This window comes from Nyctibius grandis, chromosome 11 (assembly GCF_013368605.1).
Source record: "Nyctibius grandis isolate bNycGra1 chromosome 11, bNycGra1.pri, whole genome shotgun sequence".
In the NCBI taxonomy this organism is placed as follows: domain Eukaryota; kingdom Metazoa; phylum Chordata; class Aves; order Nyctibiiformes; family Nyctibiidae; genus Nyctibius; species Nyctibius grandis.
Genome location: NC_090668.1, coordinates 7348183 through 7375555, shown reverse-complemented (window position 1 = coordinate 7375555; position 27373 = coordinate 7348183). Strand labels below are relative to the sequence as shown.

At 43.4% G+C, this 27373-nt stretch overlaps 1 protein-coding gene across 1 annotated transcript in view; it reads left to right on the top strand.

The window, feature by feature from the left end:
* PSTPIP1 (proline-serine-threonine phosphatase interacting protein 1) overlaps positions 1–27373 on the top strand; it is a 53168-nt gene that overhangs the window by 4894 nt on the left and 20901 nt on the right. The window contains exons 2-3 of the mRNA XM_068410573.1: positions 12734–12834; positions 16442–16516. Of these exons, the coding sequence (XP_068266674.1) occupies positions 12734–12834; positions 16442–16516 (176 nt within the window). The remainder of the gene's footprint in view (positions 1–12733; positions 12835–16441; positions 16517–27373) is intronic.

Genomic DNA, 27373 nt, shown 5'->3' with positions numbered 1-27373 from the left:
GAAAATAATTAGACAGTTAAGTAATCATATTTTATCAAAATTGTCTGATGACCATGCTGCAACTGAGTGCCTTATCTAGGGGTTTTGACTGCTTAAACTGGTTTATTGATGAAGTCACTGTGACAGTTTTGTTAATATTTTTACACAGTTATGTCTAGTTTGTTTCGATCTGTCCTGCTCTGCAAGAGTTGTTTGGTTTTGCTCAGGCTCAGAGAAACAGAGGATTCTTATTTATGCCAACTTTAACTGTGCCATGAGTATGCATTTTAAATACGGAATAGGTGAGTCATCGACTCTCTTTTCACCTGCACGTACCCAGACACGTCTAACGAACACCACCTAAACGAGTACTTGTTGCACACGGCTTGAAATGGATCCTGTGGATCTGTAACAGCACTTCACGCAAAGATCAAAGAGGGTGTCCTCTGGTTTGCTAAAGCAGCCTGTTGAGGTGCATTTGCTGATGGTAGAGTCACAGAATAGCTGAGGTTGGAAGGGGCCTCTGGACATCGTCCAGCCAACCTCCTGCTCAGCACAGGACCAGCTACAGCAGCTCGCCCAGCGCCATGATTTGAGTATCTCCGAAGATGGAGTCTCCACAACCTCCCTGTGCAACCTGTTCCAGTGTCTCACCATCCTTACAGCAAAAAAAACCCCCGTCTTATGCTTAAAGAGAACTTGTATTTCATTTTGTGCCCATTTCTTCTTGCCCTGGCACTGGGTACCACTGAGAAGTCCTGGCTCTGCCTCCCCTACTCCCTCCTACCAGGTTTTATACACATTGAGCCATCTCTTCTGCAGGCTGAGCAATCCCAGCTCTCAGCCTCTCCTCCCATGACAGATTCTCCAGGGTGAATCTCGGATTCTCCCTGTGATTCTCATTTCAACATATTTTTTTCCTCACAGGACCGGGTGATTCATGACCCAGCCCTTTCCTCCCACAAGGCTCGCACACTCGCAATGCATCAGAGCAGAGCTGCACCACTTCTCTTTCTTCAAAGTTTACGGTCACTGACTGGGGACACTCATCTTGCACTGCTCTGCAGGCATAGTGGAAAACTCTGAATTTTGATCCAGTTACATTAATTGCATACTTGTATGGAAAGCAAATTAGGCTGCTTCATAAACAGATTTTTTTTTTTTTGTTATTCTTCATCTCTTTTTAGCTTAAAAATACCTTTTTCTGATTTTGTCTTCGTGCCATACTGCAGCACGGTAGATTCTGTCTGGCAGATGGCACAGAAAACACTTGTTTCATCTCCTGTTTAATCTATGTTTTGTAATAAAACTTTCCTCAGCAGCCACAGTTCAATAACGTACAAAGTTCACTGCATTGTTCAGTAATAATTTGGGGATTTGAGGCTGGGACAAGGTGAGGGCTGGGGGGCACGGCTCTGCACGGGGATCACTCAGCGTTGCTCAGGGTGTCAAGGTTAAGAAAAAAAATATTTTGAAAATATGCATCTAGATCCCAACAGCTTTTCAGTTCCCCAAAGAATTGCTCCCTTACTATAAACGGAGTTTAGTACTTCTTCAAAGTGGTGGAAAAACGTCACTGAACAAGATTGAGGAATTGACAAGTTCCATACCTCTTGGTAAAACACTCTCAGTGCAACTTCATTTTTGCTTGAAATGAAAAACAGCAGTTATTTACTCTCAGTCTTGAGAATTAAGTGAAAACTGACCAGCAAGGGGATCTGCTTAGGCTACCTTAGAGATACCAGCTTCTGTTGTTTCATTCAGAGCAAATAAATAAACAAGCACAACCTTTTTTCTTTCTTTAAAGTAACAGCTTTTCAAACCAATATGCTATTTGATGCTGCTATCAATTTGTCCACACCTAATTAATTCCTAAAAGGAAAGGAAAAAAAAAAGTAAAGGACAGGGGCAAAGGAAAAAAGAAAATAGGTGGTCAAAAACACTGGGTCTCATCACTTCATCCTGTTTGCCACAGGTGCTGTAATTACTGCAGGGTTATTAACAAGTCAGGACTGACAGACAGCCCTGGGAGCTGCTGCTCGGTGCGATAGAAATCCCCAGAAGCAGCAGAAGGAAAGGAGGCACCTGCCATTGAAAGACTGTGGCTGCACATTTGGTTAGGACTCATGCTTTTGTCAAAAACCTTTTTTGGGAAAACATAGTTTTACTGGAAGATAAAGCTAGGTTTCGATGAGAAAGTTCACATGTGGTGAAGGCTTCCTCTGGAGATGGGGGTTTGAGGTGAATTTTCTAACCAAAGAGGGGAAGAGGACACCAAACTCATAAAAACCAGCCCTCTGGGGTGCTGGGAGCTCTGCAGGGGGAGACGTAGTCTGGAACAGGAGCTGGAGCTTTCATTGCCCACAGTCTACCCTACCCGCAGCCTGGAGTCCAGGCGTGCCTTCCCTCCGCTCCAGTAGATTCATCCACAGGCGAAACAGCCAGAGAAAGGAGAGATTAAAATAAAATTCCTCTTCCCTATATAGACAGCAGGAGGCGGATAGTGTGCCAGCTTAGGCAGTGGGATGGCTCAATCAGATCTGCCTGATTCAGAGCAAGTTTCTTTTTCATATCAATATGAACGTCTCTTTTGTTGTTGTTGTTTTCTATTGCTGTTGTTGTCAAGAGGTGAAATGTGGACTTTAAAAATCTTATATAAATTTTCAGGGCAAGAAAACTGTTTCCCACCCTGCTCTAGAAGTGACAGTAGTTCATTTCGTACGAGAGAAGCTTATGAGAACATAAAACACTCCTAAGGCAGGTAATGCTGAGGCTCTTTGTGAGTGGAACAAGAATTTTACTCTTGCTGGTTAAAAGACAAGGCAGTTTCGAGTGAACGGACACCCTGTGCATGACAGTCAGGCTGATGCAACAGTTTTAACAGCTCAGAGGGTTCAGCAGTAGCTATGCTAGTGCAATGCCTTAGTGTGCACCCGCTTGTGTAGATCTTGCCCATTTCCTATACCCTAGGAGTTTGCAGCAGGAAGGGGGTACATCCAGCTAAATACCTCATTGATACCGCAGTTCCTAAAAACCCCAGAATTAATGCATTTTTAATTATTTTTGTATAAGGCAGGAGAGACGTTTAGGCAAGTTGGAGCAAACATGGAGAAATGCCTCCCAGAAGGAAATGTAATACTGGCACGGTTGTCCCACCTGGACAAACTGCTTGACTTTACTTAAATGAAGCCCCCGCTTCTAAGAACTTCTAAAAGCCTAAAGCTGATTTTCTTCTGTTGGATTGCACAATTCCCCAGGACTTTGTGATACACCATACTAACAGAGTGTAAGAATATGTTGCATCATATTGAGTAACAGGATATGTTGAAAATGATTATATAGGTGGAGAAGATCTCTTGTAAAATGGAAATGGTAATATGTAGCGATCGGAATAATCCTTACTAAGAAATGAACTAAATCTTTAATTCATTCCCCTTGTACAGCAAGACTCTGGAAAGATGTCCTGAAGCTTTACCCTTCCCTATGTTCCAGGAAAGACCCCTGACAAAATGCCTGACTCATCTTACAGGGGAAGCAGCGAGCGTGGGTGCAGCAGTATGTTGTATTTGGTGCCTTTTTCAGGACTAACAGGAAACAATTCTAAGTTTTCTACAACAGGGAGGAGAAAGACACATAGGGGTTTTTTAATGAATTAAGGTACCAATTAAGCAGGTCTGGTTCCAGTGGCTCTGTGTGACCTTCTGAACAACTGTCTCTGTGCCTGAGCAAGTTGGGGTTGTTTCATGTTTCCTTGCTTACAGCGGTCTGGGACCTACCCCACAGCGCTTGCAGGAGAGGAGCTCTCTTATAAAAGAGAAGAGACCTGGAAGCGGATGAACTAAAGAGGAATAGAAACCAAAATAAACTCTGACCATTATTTTGTATAAAACAGAAGTATCCTCTACTTTTAAGATTCTATTTCTCCTTATTTCACTTCCAGTTTCTCTTGTGTAGCAAATATTATTCAATAAGAGACTGAAGCAACATCTGATTTCACCATGGACACATTTATCTATCGGACTCCGGAAGGCACCATGGCAAAACAGCACTGTGCCACATGAAAGGCAGGTGCAAATGCCTTACATCAGGCCTCTCTGCTGGCTCTCAGGAAGAAGCCACCTTACTGTATGGCTTCAGCTGATGTCTAAAGTCACCACATGGAGAAAACATCAAGGGATGCCACCACCTCAAGCCTATCTCATATCGCCACATCAAGCTCCAATTTACAACTAGTGAGGGATTTTGCTTCCTCCTGTCCCATTTCTCACTATCCCCATCACAAAGGTGTTCCAGAAGTTTGTTATATCTGAATTTCCTGAATGGATTCCTAGCTTTTTGTCACACTTTTTCTTGTGATGTGCATCTGGCTGCTGGCCCCTTTCTCCCTTTCCTAGCGCAGAAGCATCAGGAGTCTGAACTGCTGCGCTGTAGGAGCATGCTGCATCCTGAAGGTGGTCAGGAACATCCTGAGACCCTCACCTGCAGGAAATTCAGGTCAAGGCTGAAGTCAGTGAAAACTAGTGGAAATGGGCAAATAAAAGCATGATCTCCACCTGGTAGAATATGTGCAGTTCAGGAGAAGGTGCGTTGTTTTCCCTGGCTGCTTTACAATACCAGACATTTGGAATAATAAATGACAGCATCTCAAAATTAAGCGAGATGCTCTTCTACTCAGTACGAAGAAGGTGTTTTCATGAAAAAGGACGGCACAAGGTTTCCTTTTCCTGACTTTGCTTGTGCCCTTTGTGGAAGCTTCCTGAATTGAGGCATTATGAGACACGGGCAGATGGGCAGCTGAAAGGAGGTGATACTCTGGCATGTCTCTGAAGCTCTATTTCTGCATTCCAAAAGGCAAAGCTCCTTCCATGTAATGTTTGAAAGAAGCTGAAAGTTCAAAGATCACTGTCACATTCTCCAGTCCTCTGGCTAAAGCTTGGAGGACTGATTTTGTGATTAATCGTGTTATGAGATATAAAAACACTGCTATGCAAACGAAAACAGAACACTTGCACTCTTTACAAAGAGACCAAAAATTAATTTACGTTTTTTCTTCCCTAGGAAATGTTGCGCATTCTCAGAATATTATTTAATTAAATTATTAAGAAGGGAAGCTAAAATGGAGGTAATAAGCACAAACAGAGTCCTTTTATTAGAATGGAATTAAGACTTTCCAGGTCTGTTCCCTGGGTGACATTATTCTGTCAGCCAACAAACCACCTGCAAAAGTTAAGGTGGCTTTTGAGCAGCCATCAGTTTGTAGCTATGCAAATCATGGGGTGATTAAAACGTGAAGAGAGCCAAACAACATGCCGTGACTATAAGAATACCTAATAGATAACACATGAGCAGTCCAGGATGCCAGTGAGGAGGACGAGGGCTCAGGAAGCTGAAGAGCAAATTCCTCTCATCAGCAGAACATTAAACCAACATTTCCTTCCCAGAGAAAACCCACAATGTCATAGAGAGAAAAAGCACTGGGAAGCTACTGGTTTGCTCAATGTCACCAATTTTGCAATGCTACCATAAAGTTTGTGAAATCTTAATTTCAATTTATTTCTGAGTATCGCAGCTGCTGCAGAACTGAAGTCTGATGAGAATCTGCTTTCATTTGAAGTTCTCTAGCCTACCTCATTACAGTGGGAAGCACAAGATGGCAATCTAGCAGCTCAGCAACTGGAATGCTACAGATGCAATCGTTTTTTCCTTCTGATTTTTGAAGGCCCCATTCAAGGTCACATCTATGCTACACCTGGCAATAAACACTGTTTGCTCTCCATGATAGGTGCTGCATCGCAGATTTAGGTAACAGACTGCAGTGAAATTGCAAACTAAGCCTCATCTTGAAAATACCTGAGTCAACTCCTGAAATTATCATTAAAAGTCCCAAGATAGCCACCTACATCCTTAGCAAACATTTACATTTCTAATGTGCAAAGAGTGAATTTACAAGAAATGACAGAAATATTAATACAGCCAGTTCCAGTCCACCTACTCTTCCTTGCTTTTTTCTGCTTACATGGAAAAATCATATACTTTTAAAAAGAAGTCTTGTTTTTTTTAAGTTCGTATAACTTCCATAGTCAGTTCGATCCTGGAAAGCATGAGCAACCATGGCATTCCCGTCTATTCCAACCAGTTCCAGCCAGCAAGGAAAAGGAGCTCCTACACGGTACAGCCGTATGCAGCATGGACGTACGCTTTTAAACTCATTAACCAGTTTGTTATCACATGAAAATTTATAGAAAAGGACTCGTATCACACCAAGCATTGGTCAAAGGAGACTTTCAGTTAGAGGCTTCCACTGTAATGCCCTTCTGTTCTGGACACCAATGACCTTCTGGACCAGCTTATCCTGCAGGAACAGGTACAGGTATGAATTGTGGTGTGTAAACTACCTCTAAAAAAAGCTCTGGGTGGGCAAGGCAGGTCCCAGGACAGTTAGAAATGCTCCAAGAAAACCAGCCACAACAATAGCCCACAGTTCCTACAGCACGACCACGATGACTTGATCAGTTCACATCACCTTCGGAATATTAGTAGTTGGACATGCAAGGGCGTACAATTTAGCGACCACTTTGCACACAAGCCTGGATATTTTTGCTTCAGTTCAGTCCATTGTAATAGCTATTTACCAAAACCACGCTTCAGTAACCAGTAAAGCATTTGAGCCTTTCCTACTTCATATTATTGCAATAGTACCCTCGTGACTTCAAAATGTGGACGCTTGCTCTTCAAAAAGCCTTGCAGTACCCTCTGAGCACCCAGCAGCACAAGGTGCAGAGATGTGCTGTCAGGCTGATTCTCAAGCTTGTTAAAAGACACAAGACTTAGCACAAGGTTACTCAGCTTGGTGCCACCAGGAGGTAAGAAGAAACTATGTCACCCCCCAGCTATTTTCATACTGAACTTTCTACCCTCTGGGCAGGTAACTGACACTGTCCGTCTTCCTGCTTGCAGCCTTCCTTACCAAACCAAAATCCTCAGAGCCTCTCCCTCGTGGCTGCAGAAACCAGCTCCGAGCCAGCCGTGAACAGTCTCTCCCACAACTAACTCCTGATGTTGACCTGTGTGATTGCCTAAGGAGAAACTTCTAGAAGATGGAAAGGCACAGTCCCAAGGCACCCATCTCTTCAGTAAAGTGCTAGGGTGAGGGAGCAGCATCGTTAAGGCACAGAGGAATAAAGAAATGGAAAGAAATCATATCCCCGTGTGCTTACTGTCAACACCTCTGCTTGCAGTTCTCCTTTCAAGTATGCTAGGAAAAGCTGTTCTGGTTAAACTAGAGCATAAAATTTGTGGTTTTCAGTCATATACTCCCTTTCATGTTTCTTTCATCTCTGGAGGGAACAGTGTTGCTCATTGCACTGGAGGCAAGCAGCTTTTGTAAATGGGAAGAGGAGAGGAGATGCTGCCTCTCCATTAGTCGTGATTCTCCCCGTGAGAATAAAAAGCTGGACAACACAGAGTAACTAGTTCTTTTTATTAAAAGAGCAATGTGTAAATCACCTTTCACAGCTGCACATGCTTTGACTAAGTGGAATCACTTTCTTGATAATGAGAAAAATTACAGGTGGTGATTCAAATCACCCTCTTCCAAGCAACTACCTCGCTTTTGTTATAAACAAATTATGTCTTACACATTTAAAGAACACATTTATTATTTAAAGCATTTTTTCTAATTTCATAAAAAAATAAAATAGTTCTTTGACTATTCATTACTTCCTATAATAATCACAAAGTCCCAGATGAGAGGTGCCCGAGCACTAGCTGAGTAGCGCAACTTTAACAGCCTTTACAAAACCATTTGATGCAAATGCTAATTACAACACAAAATGGTAAATGGAAAACCGAAAAAAGACAAGACAGCTTATCAAGGCTAGGGAGTTAACGTGATACAATCTTGCTGTCTTGATTGTCTTGACAAAGAAAATGTGAGGTCTGTTATGGTGCTACAGAGGAAATCCTTAAGAAACTAGAGAAGAAAATCAAAACAGGACTAAACAGACACAGCAGGAGAAGAACTGTAAAGTGGGCAAAGACCTTGTTCTGGGGGAGACGCTGGTGGCTGGTGCCGAAATGGAAATGCCTAAGCTGGAGGAAGGGCTCTCAAGAGCTGGTCTCAGGATTGATGTTATTCTATATGTTCATTGGAGATACTGGCATAAGACATTAAAGGATGGGCTGGAAATAGCTGTTGCTGAAACAAATGGGTAGAATGAAATATTGCACAGCAGGTATCTGATAACCTTCAAGCCTAGGGTAACAGAAAGCAGATAAAATTAATGTTTCAAAGTGCAAAATGAGAGTAAGAGATCAGTAGCCAAAAGGTCCAATACACTCTGGGACCTTGTTAAGTAAAATTGCAGGAGAGGAGAACATTGCAGGTATATCAATATCTTGTAGATCAATTAGGTGCCACTGGTATGATTTGACAGTGGAAGAAAGCAAATACAATCCTCTGATGTACCAGAAGTGTTTCTTAGGGAGCAGACATTAATGTCATTGTACAAAGCATCAGTTAGACTATACTGGAGTAGCAGAGCATCATCCTTGTCCAACAAGGATTTATTCAGCCTTGAACAGGTACTATAAGGACACACGGGAATCCATGGAATGAAAAAACAGTATCCCAGGAAAGGACAAAGGAGATTTGTTTGCATTGAAGAAAAGGTTGAGAGAGGATGCAGTTGTACAACACACGAAAAAAGAAAAAGAGCTGTTGAAGTGAAAGGGAAATGTTTGTGTAAGTAAACTTAGGCCTAAATGATTTATGGCTACATTGTGGTTGGAAATTAAGAAGCAACGTTGCAGGGTGAGCGACCGTAGCAGCTTAAACTTGTCCAAACCTGGACTGTCACCTGCCTACATTTCCTCTCCCTCCTTGCTGTAGCCTGTGACATACTAGTGGCACTGCTATTTAGACCACAGCCAGATCTGCTGCCTGGGACGCTGAGGCGGCCCTGGTTTAGATTTCAGATGCTGGGGTTTCTGAAATATGGCTTCCACATTCTTTAGCAACACCTAGTGAGGACAATAAAGCAAATTTTAAGATGGATCCCCCCAAAATGAAGAAAGATTAAATGAGTGCCTACGGTAGGAAGTCCTTTTTAGATCTGCATTTAGCTGGAGCCAATTCCCTCTACAAGGGTCAGCCACAGGGACAAAACCCAGATGAATCTAGCAGGCAGGAATTGGTGCATCCATCAGAGGAGATTCCAGCCCTCCTTCAGATGCTGCTGCAGTGGCTCCATTTTTAACAAGTTCAAGTCTTACTCATGTTAGCAGGCAACAGACAGAAAGCTGAACTGTTGAGTAAGGCACTGGCCGTTTGCATTTGACATACACATGCGCACACAAGTGCACAGAATGAACAGTGAGAACGCTGCTCCCATACCCTGCCAGGTAGAAAGCCTGCGATCTAGGAGTGTGCAAGTGCTATTACAGATTTCACATTTAAATAGGTATCTTTCTGAATGTATTAAAGGGCTAAAATATTCCTATAGTTATAATGAACAAAATTTGGCTTTTGCATTTCTAAATTCATTGAAGTAAGGAAGTAGGAAGGCAAAAAGATGGAGCACGGAATCTGTCATGAGCAGTGGGGAGAAGCACTAACCTGTTCCCTTTGCATTAGTGCCAGTAAAAATGCTGGTGTACGTCCTGGAGGCAAGCCGGTTTGCAGAGCTCCAACGATTTTTATGGCTCAGAGCAAGAGGTCCAAATGGCTGAATCAAGTCCATTAGGCGGTTTTATCATGCCCCTAGAAGGGTCACTGGTCAGCAGGCTGACCCCCAGCACACTGTTGTGTTTATGTGAGTGTTTTGGGTTGATAACGACTTGGTGCTGCATTCTCCATTTAGGGAAATTAATAAGTGGTTCTCTCAGACATACAGAATTTGCCATCCTTTCATTATAGGAGCTGTGCCAGCTTTTTTAAGAGAGGTGGGGGAAGACATTAAGTGAGTTTTAGCGTTCCCTAAATAAAGGGATATGTTGAACAGAAATGGCAGAGTAACTTCACAGTGTGCTTACCACTTTCCGTTTGTTGCTTGTGGCAGTATGCCTGACTGCTGGGGTGATACAAACCCATATGATATTTTCACTTACCTCTGGGCAGTATTTCTGGGACAAGGAAGCTGTGTACACAGCTATGGGATGTAGTTAATTGCATCTGGAAATATACAATCAAGTTTTTGGGCTGTGAGTTGGTTGTGGAGCATACGATCAGAGTGGTTTCTGCCAGGCAGAGGGAGCAATTTATGAGAGTCTTTTAGAGCAGCAATGCCTTCTGCCATTGGGATGTCCTCACAAAAAAGCTAGAGGGGGGGAAGGGACAAGTCCATGGCCAGGGTACTATCGAGAACCTTTCTACTTTCCTCTATGAATGGCAAAAACTTGCTTCTTTTCATTTATTTCACAGCAGGATCCTTCCTTGAGACATGTGTGTGTAACTTGCCCTTGGAAACTGAAGTTTTGTTTTTCAGATCCTGTTTCTTAAGGGGTGATCATATGCATCAGATGAGCATACTATCATTTCCCTGGGGTTGCAACAATGATAACAGTGGATCCATTGCACTCTCCCCATATTCTTTTATCTACATTATTTTCTTGCCTGGCTCTGTAGTGCAGACACTTTGCTGGTAGAAACATTTCTCTCTGTCTCTTGTGAACCATTATCCTACTGTCTTTCCTTTCTCCCCACTGCTGGTGATAAGAGTGTCCATTAGGGAAGAAGGAATTACTGCTGTCAAGAAACTGTAGCACTGGAAATGTTACTACAGCCTGTAGGTTTACAAAGATTATCTGCAGAAATTTATCCTAGCTCTTGAAGAAGCTAAAAAACCCTGCTCCCAGGTCTGTAAATCTCCACAGCAGCCATAGGGCCTGGGCGAGCAGCACCGAGGTTGCCCTTGGCCACTGCCATCCATCCCCAGAGCTCACCCGACTCCTCTCCAGTCCCAGCAATAAGGAAGCAAAGCCACAAGCCCAGGTGTCCACAGTTGCTTGCCAGAGGATCCTTCCTGAGTGCCAAAACTTAAACAGCTGTCTTCTTCACAGTCACGGTGGAAAGCAATAAACTAACGCATTTGTTAAATGATAACTGCTTCGGGGACAGTGGATAGATGTACAAACTGTAGTTGGTTCGTATATAAGTACTTTGTATTGTACATAAACTGCTTGAGGGAAGGAACATATTCATTCTCTTTATGGTTACACAGTCCGTGATTTTACCATAACGCTACAACATAAAGCTCAGACAACATTCACCACTACATTTTCAGTAACATTATCACTATGTACTGGTTAACTGAGGCTCTCAAAGTAAAAATGGCTTGTCTTGATCCCATTGTGAGTCAGTGGGAGGACTAGGAATAGAACACAGAAATCCTGTCCCAGTGCCACATTCAGAGCACGTTGCAACTTTATTCCCTTCCCTTTCTGGGCTCTCAGCATTTCCTTGGCAGCACTGACTTCATTGTTGACTCTGATTTACCACTGCTACAGTGCAATCTGAAGTTGGGAAGAAGATTAAAGAAAGGCAAGACTAATTGTTTTTCTTCTCATGGCTCAGATATTTTTGTCTGAGATGCATGGGGGTGTGCTCTGGTGGATCACGTGGACAGGGATAAGCTTGACATATGGACTTGTGTGATGGGGAGGGAACCGCAGGCCTAGACCACAGTAGAGGAATGTGGCCCTGAGCCGCACAGAGTGCAGAGCCCTGGTAGGAGATACGAGCCCCAGCTTTGGGGCAGCACACTCCACCCGGCTCCACGGCCTCGCCTGTCTAGTGTGGCTGGCTGGAAATCACTGATCACCTTGGCTGGCTCCATTTGCCACGTGGGCTCATGGAGCGGGACAGGCTGCAAAAATACCCAAAGGCACCAGCGAATCCCATGTATTGCACAGGAGATTGGGTGGTGAATGCAAACACAAGGGAAGCAGCACTCATTGGCAAGTGTCTCAGAAACACAGAGTTTCAATTTCCTGCAGATGCAATGTCCACATTCCCAAGCTCTCCACATGCCTATCTATCTCCTACTTTTTTTTTTAAACCCCTTCACGTTGAATTCACACCAGAGACAGACTGATTCAAACAACGAGAAGAGTTGTCACAGCAATCCCAAAGGAAAACCTAACAGCACATCAGAACCCAAGTGTTTTCTAATGGCAAACTGTCTCCCTGTGCTATGAAACCTCCCATTAAAACATCCGCCACTGACTGGGAGGCACAGCCACTACCCTGTGTATCGATATTTGTACAAGCACAAGATTCCTTCACTTCTCCACTTGCATCTAGACAGCAGGTAACTGTCTTATTGAGAGTCATGCGGCAGTGAGTTGACGCTGACCGTTCTTTTTAGAAAGCTCATGGGAAGAGGATCTGTTGTCCACAAGAGTTACTATACATCTCTGCTCTGCAAAGATCCCACACCCAGTGCTAAACATGACTTCCCCAAAAAGACAGCTAGCACTGCTTTCCACACAGCAAAATTCACGACCCACTTCACTTTTTCAGTATTAAAAAACAAACCTAATTTGATCAAAACTTTTACAGATTTTCACTTTGGAGAAACCTCACCCATACCTGTGCCCTTAGCCCTGCCCCAGCTGCCATTGCCCTGTGCAAATATAAAGGTCCATTTGGATTTTCCAGAAAGTTAATTTGCTCCACATGACTGACAGTAGGGGCTTGGTAAACCTGCAAACTACACACACAAATCAGCTCAACTGTTTATCTTTCTGTCTTCAGTGCAAGGAGTTCACCTTCCACACTGGCTATGAGGTGCTCATACAGCGGCTGTTGGATGGGAGGAAGATGTGTAAAGATGTGGAGGATTTGCTCAAGCAGAGGTAAGAAAATCCATCTGGAAAGGAATAGCAGGCTGTTTCTGAATTTGGCAGTGATGTTAGTTAACACAGAAAAGCCCGAGTGATTTGAATCCTAGTCTTTTGACGTGATTTGTGAAGGTAGAGAACAAATAGAAATGTCAAAGATTTGAGAAGAGAGGGCTGAAAGAATCAGAAATCCAGAGCTCCATTAAGACTCAGGTAGTTATTGGTCCAGAATCACATGGTAGCACATACATCCACAATGGGTAGCATTACCGGGTTTCCCCTTTTACAGGGAGCATTTTTCTTTCTCTTTAAACATGCTGTTGCCACAGGCACCGTTTCAGTTTCCTGCAACTACCAAAAATGGGCCATTTTTCAAATATAGATAAAGCTATGTAAGATGCTACCAAAAGCCTTTCCCAGACACCCAGGACAGCCCACATTATTCACTGAGCTTACTAGACTTTGAACAACAATGTTGTAGTTTTTGTCCATCCTTTACATGCTTCTTGGGGGGCCCTCAGCAACAGCCATAGACATCTGACACACTTGCGGGTGAGAAAATAGATATTACACAGCTGCTCTGACTCCTTTGCCATTCATTTTTGTACCTCTGACTTAGAAAAAAATATCTGAAGTTTGGTTCTGTTTTTAAGTGGCTGGGTTTCAACAGTTTCACCATGTAGCATGAGGCACATGCATGCTCATGAGCACATCATGCTCGTGCATGACCTGTAGGAAAGACCACCCAATATGGATTATATATTCTGCAGGTAATCCTAGAGCAGTTCATCTCAGAACTGTCTCCTTATGAACATTGCTCTGCCTTCCTCAGTCACAGCCTGCTTTTTCTTCCCATGCTGTCCCCCATCTAGTTTTCTGGTTTTAGGTTGGTTTTCTGAAAGCTACTTTTCAAACACTGGAACTTTCAAGGGGATGTGAGCTGTCAAACTGAAAGTTGACTATTTCACATAGTGTGGACAGTCTCCCATCAAAATCTGAAGCTATTCGAATTGCTTTTCTTGACCACCAATGGAAGCATATTTTCTTGCCACACGTTACACAGTCCTGAAGTCACATCTGTCTGATGGTAGCTTAGCTTTAACTGTTTAAAATAGCTCCTTTGTGAGTCATACCTTACAGAGATCAGAGCTACATTGCAGGCTCCAGGAAGGCTCTGCACTGCAGCATGATCTGATGCTACATATGCCGTGTTTCTTTCCAAAACATATTACGGAGGTTTCTGCAAGTTGCAGGATAAGGTTCTTCCTGGCTTGTGGTGGAGGCACAAAGGACTTTCCACAAAGTAGAAAAAATACACATACAGCCATTTTGCAGATCTGAAAGCTACAAGAACAAATGTTTCCATGAACTTTTGCACACCCCCAAAACATTCCAGTGTGCTTGTGTGTGTACATGCATGCTGGGGGAGGAGGAAGAGGAGCAAAGGTAGCGGGCACTGAGTTGCAGAAAGAAGGTATTATTTCCAGTTTATTTCTGGAAGGTGTTTGTTTCAGCTTGTCCTTATGTCATTCATGGGAATGACCTAGGAGGAGATCAAAGCATGGGATGAATCTCTGTTTGTAGAGGTTGATCATTGGCTTGATGCCAGAATTTCAATGAGGACTCCTGCAGCAGCTGCCCTGAGTCCTGAAACCAACTGCCCTGGCTACACTACACTTTAGCAGTTTTCCACCCAGGTCAATTACTTTCGCTCACAAATACCCCTGCCTGGTCCAGAGGAGGGCTTCAGAGGTTGGGGAGTGAGAAAGAAGTTGTATTCCAGAAAAAAAGCGCCAGATTTAAAACACAAACTATGTTCCAGCTCTAGACGGCTGCAGGGAAACCTAGAAGCTGTGTGCAAGAGTACGGGAAAGTAGGAAAGGCAGCACCACGATGTGAAAAGCAAAGTCTCTGACACAAAAATGTTTCTTGTTATTAAAATCAGAAGAAAATAATCTATTCTGCTTCTGCAGCGTTATGTGTCTCTGGAGTATACTTCCATTTTGATGAAATTTCGTTCATCTAACCTGAAAACGAAGTGGTACCTCTGTGTAGCCTGTCACCATATTTTGCACCCTGTTCTTCTAGCAGGAATCCCAAAGCAGTGACGTAGAAACACCCCACTAAAATACAGCAATTTCTAGTGCAGGATGACAGCAATTAACTAATTGCATATGCAGTGTTAGACACATGGGAGCCATGGTCAGAGGCGAGGAGCAGCCTCCACTCCCGGCTGCGGCAACTGTATGTTGCTGTACAACCAGCACTGCTATTGCCACCGGCCTGACAGATCTCCTGGGACTGGGGGAAAGTCCCAAGGCCGAGCCTGCCTCAGGTCACAGAAGATGGTTGCAAACCAGTGAAATTGCACCAGAGCCATCGGTACACCTGGCTACAACGCAAGGCGCTCACAGCCATCAGACGCAGAGGAACAGTCGAAAGGGCGGTCGGATTTTCTCCCCAACAGCTGCTGTGCTGCAAAACTGAAAGACCAGCCCTGGGAAAACCGCTTGAATTCAGCAAATAGCAATAATAAAGCACAGCGTGGCCGATGGGGAAGATGGACATAAGAACAAACCAGTGGGACTGAATGGCCTCACACCCACATAAAAATTCCTTTTTTTGAACAAAGAATATGTTTCTCTAAGGTGCCAAGTTTCAGGCTCAAAACTGTTTGAAATGCTTTGAAACCCCATTTGAGAACTGGACTTACCCTAAACAAAATCCCCCCCTAAATGCTAGCACCAGGCTATCTGTTCATTATTTATTATGGACCATTCAATAGTTTTTAGCAGCTGCTCAAAGGCTGAAACTCAGTTCCGCCCCAGTCTTGCACTCAGGAGAAAGGAAATAACATATTTAATACAAATGCCTTTTTTTTTTTTTTAAACAGAGAATAGAAATTTCTTCCAGAGCTGGGGGAGGGGAAAACAGCAAAGAAATAATCATATTTCTTTATTAAACATAGAAACAGAGCTACTTTCCTGAGTCACTAGTTACAGTTCCTCATTAGGTGAGACATCGCTTCATATTGTCCCCTCCACAAAACTGTCACAGCCTCACCTTACAACGAGCCAGGCTCCTTCCCCCTCTACCTCCACTGCAGCTGCTCAAGCAGCACCTCGCGTTTCTAACAGGCAGAAATTTCCCTGCTACTCCCAGCTCCCATTTATTCCGGACCTCTCTTTAAATGAAAATTTAAATTGAAATCCTTTGGAACCTACTCTTCATTCCCCTCCCTGCCTTCATTTCGATGGATCAAGTCAGATGTCATGTTTTAGGTTTCTTTTGCAAAAGAGGCTTTTTGTTCTTCTGAGCACCTTCACTACACTTCTGTACACCTCTTCTTCCAATTGAATCCAACTTTTTGGGGACAGAATTATACATAGCACTCTACAGTCTAACCAAAGCTATGGAGATGAGCATTCATTACCTCACATTTATTCTAGAAATAGCTAACCCAAAATATTTTAGAGGTAACTAGCAGCACTAGAATTGAGGAGAGACAGAAATTAAAGAAATAGTATTTCTCAGGTTCTGTACCTCGGATGCAATCACAAGAGTTGTATAAATGTGGTCCTGGTACTGCTAAGAGAAACTGACTAAACTTTTCTTTTAACAGAGCACAAGCAGAAGAGAGATATGGGAAAGAGCTGATTCAAATCGCCCGAAAAGCAGGAGGACAGACAGAAATCAAGTAAGGAATTCTGTTATTATTAGTGCAAACAAAAGCATTTTGGAAGCAATACGAGACTCCTGCATTTTGCCTGTGAATGGGGTCATAAGCTACTGACCTCAGTGCGTTACACAGCACTTCACAATGTTCAGGAAAAATGGGAAACACCACAGTCCTTCAAAGCGAGATTCACAAAATCTCTCTTTGAGAATTGCCACTAGATCTTTACTGAGAAATTTTTTAATTTCAGGATTCCTAACAAAGTCTAATATTTGCTTCCATAAGCAAACTAAGTGATGGGAAAAAAAGGGAAAGGAAAAGGTTGTGAAATGTTTAGGATGGTGGCTTGGCAATTCTGGGAAGCTGGGCAGACACTGAGAGACTGTGACAGAACAAACACAAAGTGCTAAGACACCAAAAATTAGCTTCTGCAGCAGGAAAAAGGCTTAGCTTAGGACTGCAAACGTTAAACCTCTTTGAAGTGACTTTATTTGAAACAAATCAATGGAACTACTGAAGTACTCTAAAATGACATATATTTTTCTCTGTCTCCTCTACTACTATATTAGATCACATATAAATTGTGTTGGGAGGGGAAGATATATGTTGGCATGGAATTTAACTTAATAAACACTGCTGATAAACTGCTGCTGCTATTGATGGTAGCAGCAATAATGAGACATTTTGTCATTATTGTAACAAGTAATAATACTGTAATAAGGTGGAAGAGGATGAAGCTTTGGGGTCACAGAAGACAAGTCTGAAAGAGAAGACTTCAATTTAAACACAGAACAGCTCTATTGGTCCCTGGGGCCCGCTACCCTTATCCATCCTGTATCTCATTTCTTAATTGCGGTTTCCTTTTTACGTCGATTTATCACACTCTCTCAATGTGAGCGTGGCTTCCTGTTCACATTGTTTGGAAAACTTGACCTCAAACCCTTGCATTGCACCACCATGGCTTGCAAGTGCCAGGCAATTACCCGTAGCACTTGCTGTTGATTCGGTGGTGGCATATCCAAGCTGACAGGGAAACAGTTGCATTACCCCAAGCAAGTAGTGCAGAGAGCACTGAGGCTCACTCCAGAGGACGTGCAAGCCTCTCCTCCCCTAATGCTCCATCTCTCCCTTGCCCCCAAGTAATGCAGTAAGGTATAGCAAGGTTCCCAGCAAAGGCTGCTGGAGATGGCTTCTACCTTCCTGGTGTCTCAATTCACAGACAAGGAAGGAGAAGAAAAAGATATTGAAATTAAAATAGCAGATTAAGGATGGATGGCTTCTTCCCAAACCAAAGGCTAAGATCAGTGTTCCAGGACTAATGAGAGGCTCCACCTAAATTTTTTTACTGGTAATGCAGGACAGGCAGAACAAATGTGTTCAGAAACAGACAGCTTTGGCTGTCCTGCTGTGACTTAGTGGATAATTCATGGGTCTGACTTTTCCTAAGAAATTATAAGAGCTTGCTTTAGAGGCAGAGCCAAGTCCCAGATATGAATCCAAGTTCCCCTGAAGTTGGGGGAAGTTTGGACTTGGGCCCAGCTTCACTTTGATCCAGCAATTTTGTAGTTTGGCATAGAGAGAAGGCTGAATATACCAACAAAGCATGCTGCAGAGCTGATGTACGATGTTTCCATAAACCCATGCCTGGTCTGGGCAGCGATCAGCTTTGCACTGATATTTTTATCAGAGCAAATGTCTCACTGTATCTCTTCTGAAGCAGAGAGAGGACACTTTGCTTTCTGTCATTCAGCATACTCTGGTTGTTTAAGGAGTTACACAGATGGACAGTGAAGGGCATTTGTCCAGAGTAAACACTTTAAAATCAGGAAAACTAGGATCTATTCAGGCCTGGAACAACTCATGAAAATGAAATATTTGGGTTTAATGCCTTAAAATTTTTGACATGGTGTGAAGATTCTGTTTTTTTATGTGACACTGATTGCTGACAGCAGTTCTGTTCCCAAGGTCAGTCCTTCAGGGAGATGGGAGGGAGGGAAACTATGTACTACCTACAATAAGAAAAGCTCGAAAGGACTATGCTACAGCTGTCCCCATGCATTACTCCAAGTGCTTCCTCTTTATAGGACCCCCTATTATCGACTAGCACACTGAGTCCTAATAGTATTACAAATACTTGACAGGCTGAACAGGGCTGTTCACATCTTTGAATGCAGCTTTGGGCAGCAGTATTTCTCAAATAAAGTCTAACAAAGGTGTTGTGCAGGCATTTGTATCTCAAACTTGCATTTGACACTCACCAGGAAACAAGTAGCTTCCAGTTTTTTTGCAGAACGTTTTACAGACCTTCCTGTGCCATGCTATGTATTGCAGAGGAGAGAGAGTTACTAATTTTAGATCACTCACTCATTTTCTTGCTAATGCAAAATTATCACCTAGTCTCAAATTCAGTCATCTTTTAAACCTATCAAGTACTAAGGCTTTCTGTCACTTCTCCTGGGAAATTATTTCACACCCAATAGCTCTCAACATCAGGAAGGTACCTGATACCCTTTCAAAAAGTCGATACAAAGAACAAAGAAAATCCATCTGCAACAACCACCCAGAAACTTCCAGTGTCAGAAAATATCCAGAAAACCTTAAGAGAAACAACTGCAAGGCCAATTAATTCTGTTTAGCACGTTATAAACAACTTCCGAAACTAATGAATTGGCTGCAGAAACCTCCCATCGCTCCTCCAGGTCAAAGCCACGCTCTGTAGCTGCTATGGAAAGCAGAGCAGGAGGGAAGCGGCACAAAACTGGAGCAAGCAGCGGTCCCCGTGCAGGGGCTTGTTGGCAAAGCATCCATGGCAAACCCATACCACAGCCAACACCAAATCTGCCGAACTGGAGACAGTGGCACCGCTACACGTGATGAGCAGCCCAGCAGGGCCTCACATGCTTCTAACCTCCCAGTACCAGTGTGAACAGCTCTTCCCAACTCCAGAAATGCAGTCCCTGGCAGCTGCCTGGCTCTTCTAATCTCAAACCCTAAAATGTTAAAAAATACAGAGAAAAAAAACCCCACAACAACCCTTTCTGTTGCTTCCTGTGCTTGGAGAGAAGAGGGTCTGCTCAAGGGAGAAATTAGGCAGCGATGGGGAGGTACTGCCCAGCTTGTTACTTCAGCACAGTCAGGACCGGCACGAAACAAGGCGAAGCGAATAAGCACGATGAGTAAATACAAGCGATGGGGAGAAGCCTGGAGAAGTCTATGGCACACTGTGCCAGGTAGTGGCCATCACTGTGGAAAACAGTTCTCTCCCAAGCCTCCCCACATTTTAAAAGCTTTTAGTCTGAATCAAAGAAAAGAACAATTTCAACTTTTTTCAGGCTCTTCCCTTCTCCCCCAAACTTTTGCTTCAGCTGGAGCAAATTGCTGAACTCAGCTAAATGTATAAATAGATTCAACTGCCCATTTTTATTTACTGAAAGACACAGATGAAGAAATATGCTGCTGACTCAAAAGAAAGATAGTAGGGAAGGCTTGCTGAAATGTAACAGCAAATCTGGGACCACTCTCCGTTGCTTTGAGAAAAATCTAGGTGACAGCAGCCATCAGATTTCCATCCTATATGCTGTCCAGCGCTTCTTCCCTCAGCATCACTCCAGCTCCTCTGATGGAGAGCTGACCCCTCAGGGCTCGGTACTGCTCGTTCTTGGCAGAGACAGCTACAAGCCAAGACTGTACGAGGACACTTCACTACTGAGTACGAGCAGCAATGTAACATTGTGAACTGGGAAAAGAGGCGAGCGTTGTGTCTCTACCTGCAGACTCCTCAGCACCAGAAATGTGAGAAATGGCTTTGACCTGAGAGCTAGCAGGGGACAAGTTTTTAGCGCGGTTACTGGAGGTGCGACTGACTTCAGTGAGGTCCTCGCTGTTCTTTTTCAAACTGCTATTGGAACTGGCTGTGGCCAGCCTACAGCTGTAGAACAATTTCTAACAAAACTAACATCAGAGAGGCAGACATGCCGCAATAACTTATTTTATTTTTTATTTGAAAAAAAAAAGCAAAGACAGGGCTTCTAAAAGAAGCTGGTCTTGGTTACCATGGGCATAGCAAACAAACACTCCTGCTTCCAGCTCAAGAAATAGAAGTTCTCTGTAAGTGCTGCCTAACAGCCAAGGCACACAATCATTCGATAGTCCAGCCCAATTCAAGCAAATTTAGGCGTTTTGGCTGCTTGCCCTTGCCTCCAGCACTGCAGCTGGTAGGAACTACTTCCTATAGGGCAGGTCTTGTCAAGCTGTGACACAGAACTAACTCAGCAATTGCTACAGGCCATGGCGAGTTCATCCTAACATACAGAAGGATGCGCACACTTGAATCTAAGTGCAAGGCTGCAAGAAGGGTCACACAGGCTCAGAGCAAAATCCCTTCAGCCTAATATTCTGTCCCCAACACTAGATCCCAAGGTAAGAATAGAAGAACAGCACAACCGTATGAAGATATTTCTCCTAAATAATCTTCTAGCCTTAGTAGTTCAGGGGCTGCCACACCAGCAGCAGCTCTGTATGTAATAGCCCCCAATGGGGTTTTCCTGTGTCTTTTTCTTATTTGAAACCCCAAAACATTTTAGCATCCACTGAGTCTTAAGGTAAAGCAATGTACTTTCCTGCTCAGTGCAGAAGTGCCTTTTTCTTTGTTGATTTTTAGCCCACCTGACCACACTTGTCATGTTAGATCTGACACACATGCCACAGGCAGATTAGCTTCCTTACAGTGGGGTTCCTTAACGCACGTCTGCACCGGTGAGCTGCAGTCCCACTGCCTGTTCTGGCTCTTACAAACACACTCGGGTCCATAATAACAGCAAAACTATGGAAAAAGCTGGCTGCTTCCTTCAAGCTAATCACCTGGCCGTGCCAGCAGAGTCACGGATGTAGGCTATGCCGGGGAATAGGGGTAGCTGGGGAGTCTTAGTGAAAGCACTGGGAGGAGAACAGGTATTGGAAGGGAACATGAGAGAATATCAGTTGCAAATGTACCTCCTGAGTGTGTCAGACCTAGGAGAAGGCAGGGCAGCCCTTGAGGAGTGGGCAAAGTGCAAGGACCACAGCAGTCAGGGTGGAAGGATGGATGCTGAACAGAAATGGAGCTCTGGAGCTCACCTATCACAAGTCAGGGTTAAAGTATATTTTAAAAATGTCCTCATTCCTACCTTATACTAATTTTAAAGCCTTGTTATCCACTTTTTTAATTACAAAAGAAATCTGAATCACAATTTCATAGTCTCTAATCATAAAAGAAATTATGAAAAGGATTATTACAAAGCTACAGCCATGTATTCTTGGCAAATGCCAGGTTACACCAATATCCAGTGGGGGAGAGGGAACTACATGCCCTGAAGTTTAAACTGCGATACAGTTTTGTACTCTCCAGATTCTGTGTTGCACGCATAGGAGACGATGCACAGAAACTGGGGATTTTCAGCCGAGTTACAAACTGAGATCAAGCTTGCAATTTTTTGCTGGTAGCGCACACAGTAACGATGTCTCGACACACTACAGATGATTCTCAGCTGAACTCATGCCTTTAAGAGGAAACACCTTTCAGGCTCCAAGGTGACTGGGAATTTCCATGCAGTAGCTTTGGGCAACTCTTCAGCAGAGCAACATGAAAACAGAATATACTACAGAGCCCAGTTTTCAGATACATCCTCAGCTTCAGCTGAAACAGGGCCTCTGGGAACTCAGTTCTTCTGTAAAATAACTTATGTAAACACACAATAGCTGGTTAAATTCTGCCTAGTCTGACAACAGCTATTTTTGTCATTTGCTCTGCTTGTCTCTGCTCATGTATATTATTTCCTACTTCTTTGCTTTCCTCTTTTCCACTACCATCTCCTTCAGACCTCGGGAAAGGGTAGTTCCTTCAGCCTTCTCTGCAATGCCTGAAATAGAATATTTCAGTGAGTGTGAGGTGAGGGCATCTGTAACGAAATGCCAATAGCTGCTTCCTGTGTATATAGTGTGTCTGTCACATAATATACAGAATCCTCTGTATTATTCACACAAAGCAGGCATTTTTGAACTGAAGCTAAAAGTCATTTTGGAAGGTCACATCCTTCCATGGTTAGCTATGCTCCACTCAAATGTTCTGAACGCACACAGAGTTTATACACTTGTACTTTGAACTTTCAGGACTCTGAAAATGGACCCAAGCACATACACTGAAAGACCTAAGCCTCTGCTCAGTTCTTGTTAAATCCAATCTAGATAAGCTCTCCGGTGATGAGGAGAGGCATTTTTGAGCAGCGCTGCTCTAAGAGACATGAGGAAATTTAGTTTTATGTTAAAGGTTGATTGTTTTCTCCTTTGGTTTGAATGGCATAGGTCATTCTGGAGTCACAAGGGGTCTAATTTGTAGTCTACAGGCACAGATTTACAGGGAAGAAAAGTGCACAGAGATGCCATCCTGTTTGCTCCCCTGCCTCAGCAAAGTCTGGGGTGATGTGTCCGTGCTGCCCATAACCAGCCCTAGGAGCGATGATACAGCCCCTTTCCCATTCAGTTTGGGGCTGCTGCTGCTTCCAACACATAGCCGAAAATATCCAAGCACCAGAAGCAGAACACGTATGCAGACACACCACAGCACTAGAGGAACCCTCCACATTTGTTGCTACTTTCATGAAAGAGACGCTACACCCAACCTGACGCTCAGCCCAGACTGCTGCACAGTGCAGCCTCCTGTAATAGCTGATATAACCACTCATGCTAGCTAGTGCCTTGCTATCACTAATTTATAGACAGACACTCAGACTCCCCTGGTCAGAGAAAGGATGCTGCTCCTGCCTTTTCTCCACCACAGGTGGCTTCGACAACACACCACAGCTGGGACTTGTGCAGAAACCTTTCCAGTTGCACTGAGTGGTTTTGCCTTTCTGTTTATAGCTCCTCAGAGAACAAGAAAACATTCTGTCAAAATTAATCCTTCAATGTTTTTGCCACATCCCCACTAAGCAATGGTAGACATGATTCTCATGTGAAATACTCTGCTATGTGCCTGGCCTAGGACTTGGTAGTGATTTAGTTACCGCCCTGTTAAAAGAGCACAGCGCCTCCCCCTTTTCTTTTTTTGCAATGTGGACAGAGTCCCAGGTGCAAATGCTTCTGAACTTGTTTCCCCTACACTTTGCTACCACCACTGGGCTTCACAGAAAGAAATGTTGGAAAAACCACATTGGGTCTTCCCTGTGTGGCAGGAGGATAGACAGATGTTGACCATGGCCTCAGAGGAGACTGGCATTGGGTTGGTTTCATAACCATGCTATCAGGATCTAAGTAACCAGAGGCAGAGGGTTAATAGGACTGCTGGGAAGTGGTCTGTGGAGTTCAGTGGCAGAGACTTCTCTCAATTCAGAAAGAATATTTTAAGAAGTTACAGTAAGAACAGAACATTGTAGATCATATTGATGTTAAAATGGAAACCTACCAGAAAGGAAGGTGGGGTTATTTCACACTTCTATTCACCAAGCAAAGGTAGAAAAGAAAGAAAATTTAAAAAGAGCTGTGGTTTTCCGGTTAGAAAAGCCTGTTTTACCTTCCTGTGTAAAAGATGTAAAGGGACTCTTTGAAATACTCTGTTAAACCAGTCTCTAATTGAGTGAAAAGGCAAAGTACTGAAAACAATTGCCCAAACCATCAAGCCTACAGTTGCAAAAGAGTGTGGTGCAGCAGTGTACATAGCGAGTATACCTGTGACCTAAGCACTGCCACTGAGCTCTGTTAATTACATCTCTGGTGCTATAAAATTCAGGTTTTGATGACTGTGAAGCAGAAGGTACCAGAGCCCTATCTACAGTACATTTCCTGGTGGTCCTCGTGTCACGTAGGACTGCCCAGCACAGCCTGCTCTCCAGCAACAGCCCAGCTCTCTAGCAAAAACAAAGTCCAAAAATGAAGAGAGAGAAAGCAAACCCAGAGAGCAGCTAGGACAAGTTCACTTTGAAGTGCTGTTGTCCCATGCTGTTCAAATCGAGCCCCCCTCCTGAACCAACTCTAAGATAATTTTGCACAGTGAGTAAAATGGATTTATGATCAGATGCAGCATTTCCTTACTACTCCTCCTCATACTTGTACTGCGGTGGTGGATGAGTGCCAAACAAGGTACCTCTGCTCAAGTACACGGTGCATTTTCTGCCTTGAAAGCAGGGGACAGGTTCTGCTCGGAGAAAAATCAAACCAAGCTCTCAAATGATGCATTCTGTACATGTTTATCTTGTTAGAGGAGAGACATAGGGGCTAGTGGTCAGTGCCCTAGAGAGACAGGTCGCCTTTCCAGCTTTGGTGTGCTGGGTAAATTTGGGTAAGTTCACTTTGGAAAGTGTTTTGCAATCTACAGAGCAAGAATGCTAAACAATGTGTGGGCTTTATTGTAATGAGCTTCTCCCCTGGGTTCTCCTGTTCCTCCGAAAGCTCTGCTATTCTCCTTCTCCCCCTGCACTCGAAAAAACAAACACTGAAACGTGCATATTTTCCAAGAGCAGCTTGATTCTGCTGTACTCGAGTAGCAGGTAACTACAGCAAATGAAGGCAGCAGCCAGGGTCAAGCAACCCAGAAAACAGTAAGGATATTTTAGCCACTAGATGGCAAAACCCTCCCAAAGTTGGTGCAGCGTGGCTATGGCACAGGCTCTGTCTGGTCCCCGTTATTCCGGATTCAGAGGCAATCCTGTTTCCACCAGAAAATTCATTTTGACAAATCCAATCTTTAAATGTCCAAGGGGGAGTCGTTTAACAAACATGCAGAGTAAATTTGTGTCCAGCCTTATTTTCAATGAGACACGTGCAGGAGGCTCCATGTAGGGATGCCCAAAGGCTGGTGCTGAGTCTTTAGCTGGAGTGGTTTAAGAGTCTTCCAGAATTTACATGGACATGGCAGAAGTGAGCAATTAAAAAGAAAAATTAAAAAGAAAAAAGAAAAGAAGCAAATCACCAATTTTCAGTTTTGCTTGAATTATTTTCAACCCTGGGTTTTCTAATTTGGCCGCAGAACAAACAAACAAAAAAAAATCAATTACTACCGCAACGCTAAGCAGCATAATACGCTGAGAGGATAAAACACACTTTTAAAGTGTCCATGAGAGTGAGACATCCTCACTTTGGATGCTTCAGAATAAAACCTCATCGATCCTATTAGAAAGTCAAACCCACCCAGAAGAATAGGCAATAGGTACTGTACATAAAAAACAGCACAGACAAAATTAAAACTCACTTGTATGTCGGCTACACGAGTTGTTACTTCCATTAAATCCTCCAATCCAAAGCACTGAAATGATGTATTTCACAGATACAATCAGAGCGTCCAGCAGCAACAAGGAGCTAATCTATAGCACTGCTGCTGCAGCCAGCACATCGCCGCAGCCCAGAAGTCAGGAAGGAATATCTGATGGATCCATGGGTCAAAATTTCATTGATTCATTCTCTCCCAGATATAACTTGGCACAATGACATACTCACTACTCCCTTAAGGCCCATAAGGATGAAGGATCCAATTCACTGATTTTAGAAAATTATTATAAAAATAAGGAAAGAAATTGCTTAAGTCTATTTCAATCTACCTATGGACCACGGCCTTGCCCCAGTCAGCAGCTAGGGAACTGACTGGACAAATCTTCCATACAAGGAGCAAAAGGCCAGAGCTTTCTGAAATGGCCATTAAAGACCACGCAGAGGGCAAATTGGTCTCTCTCCAGCTCATGGCCAGATGCGTTATTACACCAGAAGACAGACTTGTCCTTACAGAGAGCCAGCAAAAAGGAGAAAAGCTTCATGTGTGGCTTATGATCATGAACTACTCTGGTAGCTCAGATGCCTGGAAACAAAAAAACACCAGCAAATTGCTTTTGTCCTTGATATGTACTGAGAAAACGCTATTTTTCAGTATCCACTACAGCAATTTTGCCAGTCTTTGCATACCCTGAATCAACAACAGCAAAGGAAAAAGATCTCTGGGAACAATAGATCAACACAGCGTGCAAACAGCATGTGCAGTTTGCACGGTCTGTTTTTTAAATTCCAGTATTTACCTATTTCAGGCATAAAGTTCTTAGCACATCCCCAACTCCTATTGGAAAATCCACACTAAAAAAGTGAATTTTATTTGTTGTACATATTTAATTGTTCAAACTAATCCATTACAGCTTTTAGGTGAGAAAAAGCTATCTCTGCTGCTGATATTCGACTTGTCTTTTGATTTCAAGCTTTTAATTAACTTAGCTGGAAAGAATACTGTTTGTTTCCTTTGTGTTGTGAAAATTTAGCTTCCACTGAAATTTCACACCAGACTAATTTTTTTTGCAAAATGAACCTTCAAAATGTTTAAGTATTATTAGGACAATACTGAAAAATACTCAATCTAGCATGTTTTCCTTGACTTATCTCAGGAGATTCACCACAACAAATTTAGTTGAAAGCTGAAAGAATCAAATAGTTAGCTCAATACTCATCTTTTCTGGATGAAAGTCTTTTCCTTATATTTCTACAAATTTAGATTTGGAAATGGATTGCAAGGCAGTTCTCGCTGAGGACAGGCCCAGCCTTTCCCCTTGCCTGGGCATTTTTCTTATGCCTGGCAAGGCAGCCTTGCTACTGTGAGAGCAAGCTTTGATCAGGAAACAGATGTCCAGCCTAAATTAACACAGGGCAATTAGGATCCTTCACATGTCTCTTAAGACTCCTGAAATGGCCCAAGAGATACAGGATTTCCCTACCCATCTGCAGCTGCACATGGCTGGAAGGTGATATGCATCCTCTTCTGGGCTCTCCTAGTAGCCAGGCTTCAGCCAGGGAGATTTTAGGGTCTTCATTAACAGGCTTTTCCCCTGGGCTGCAGCCTGGGGTAGACCAGGGCTCCATGGAGATCCCAGAACT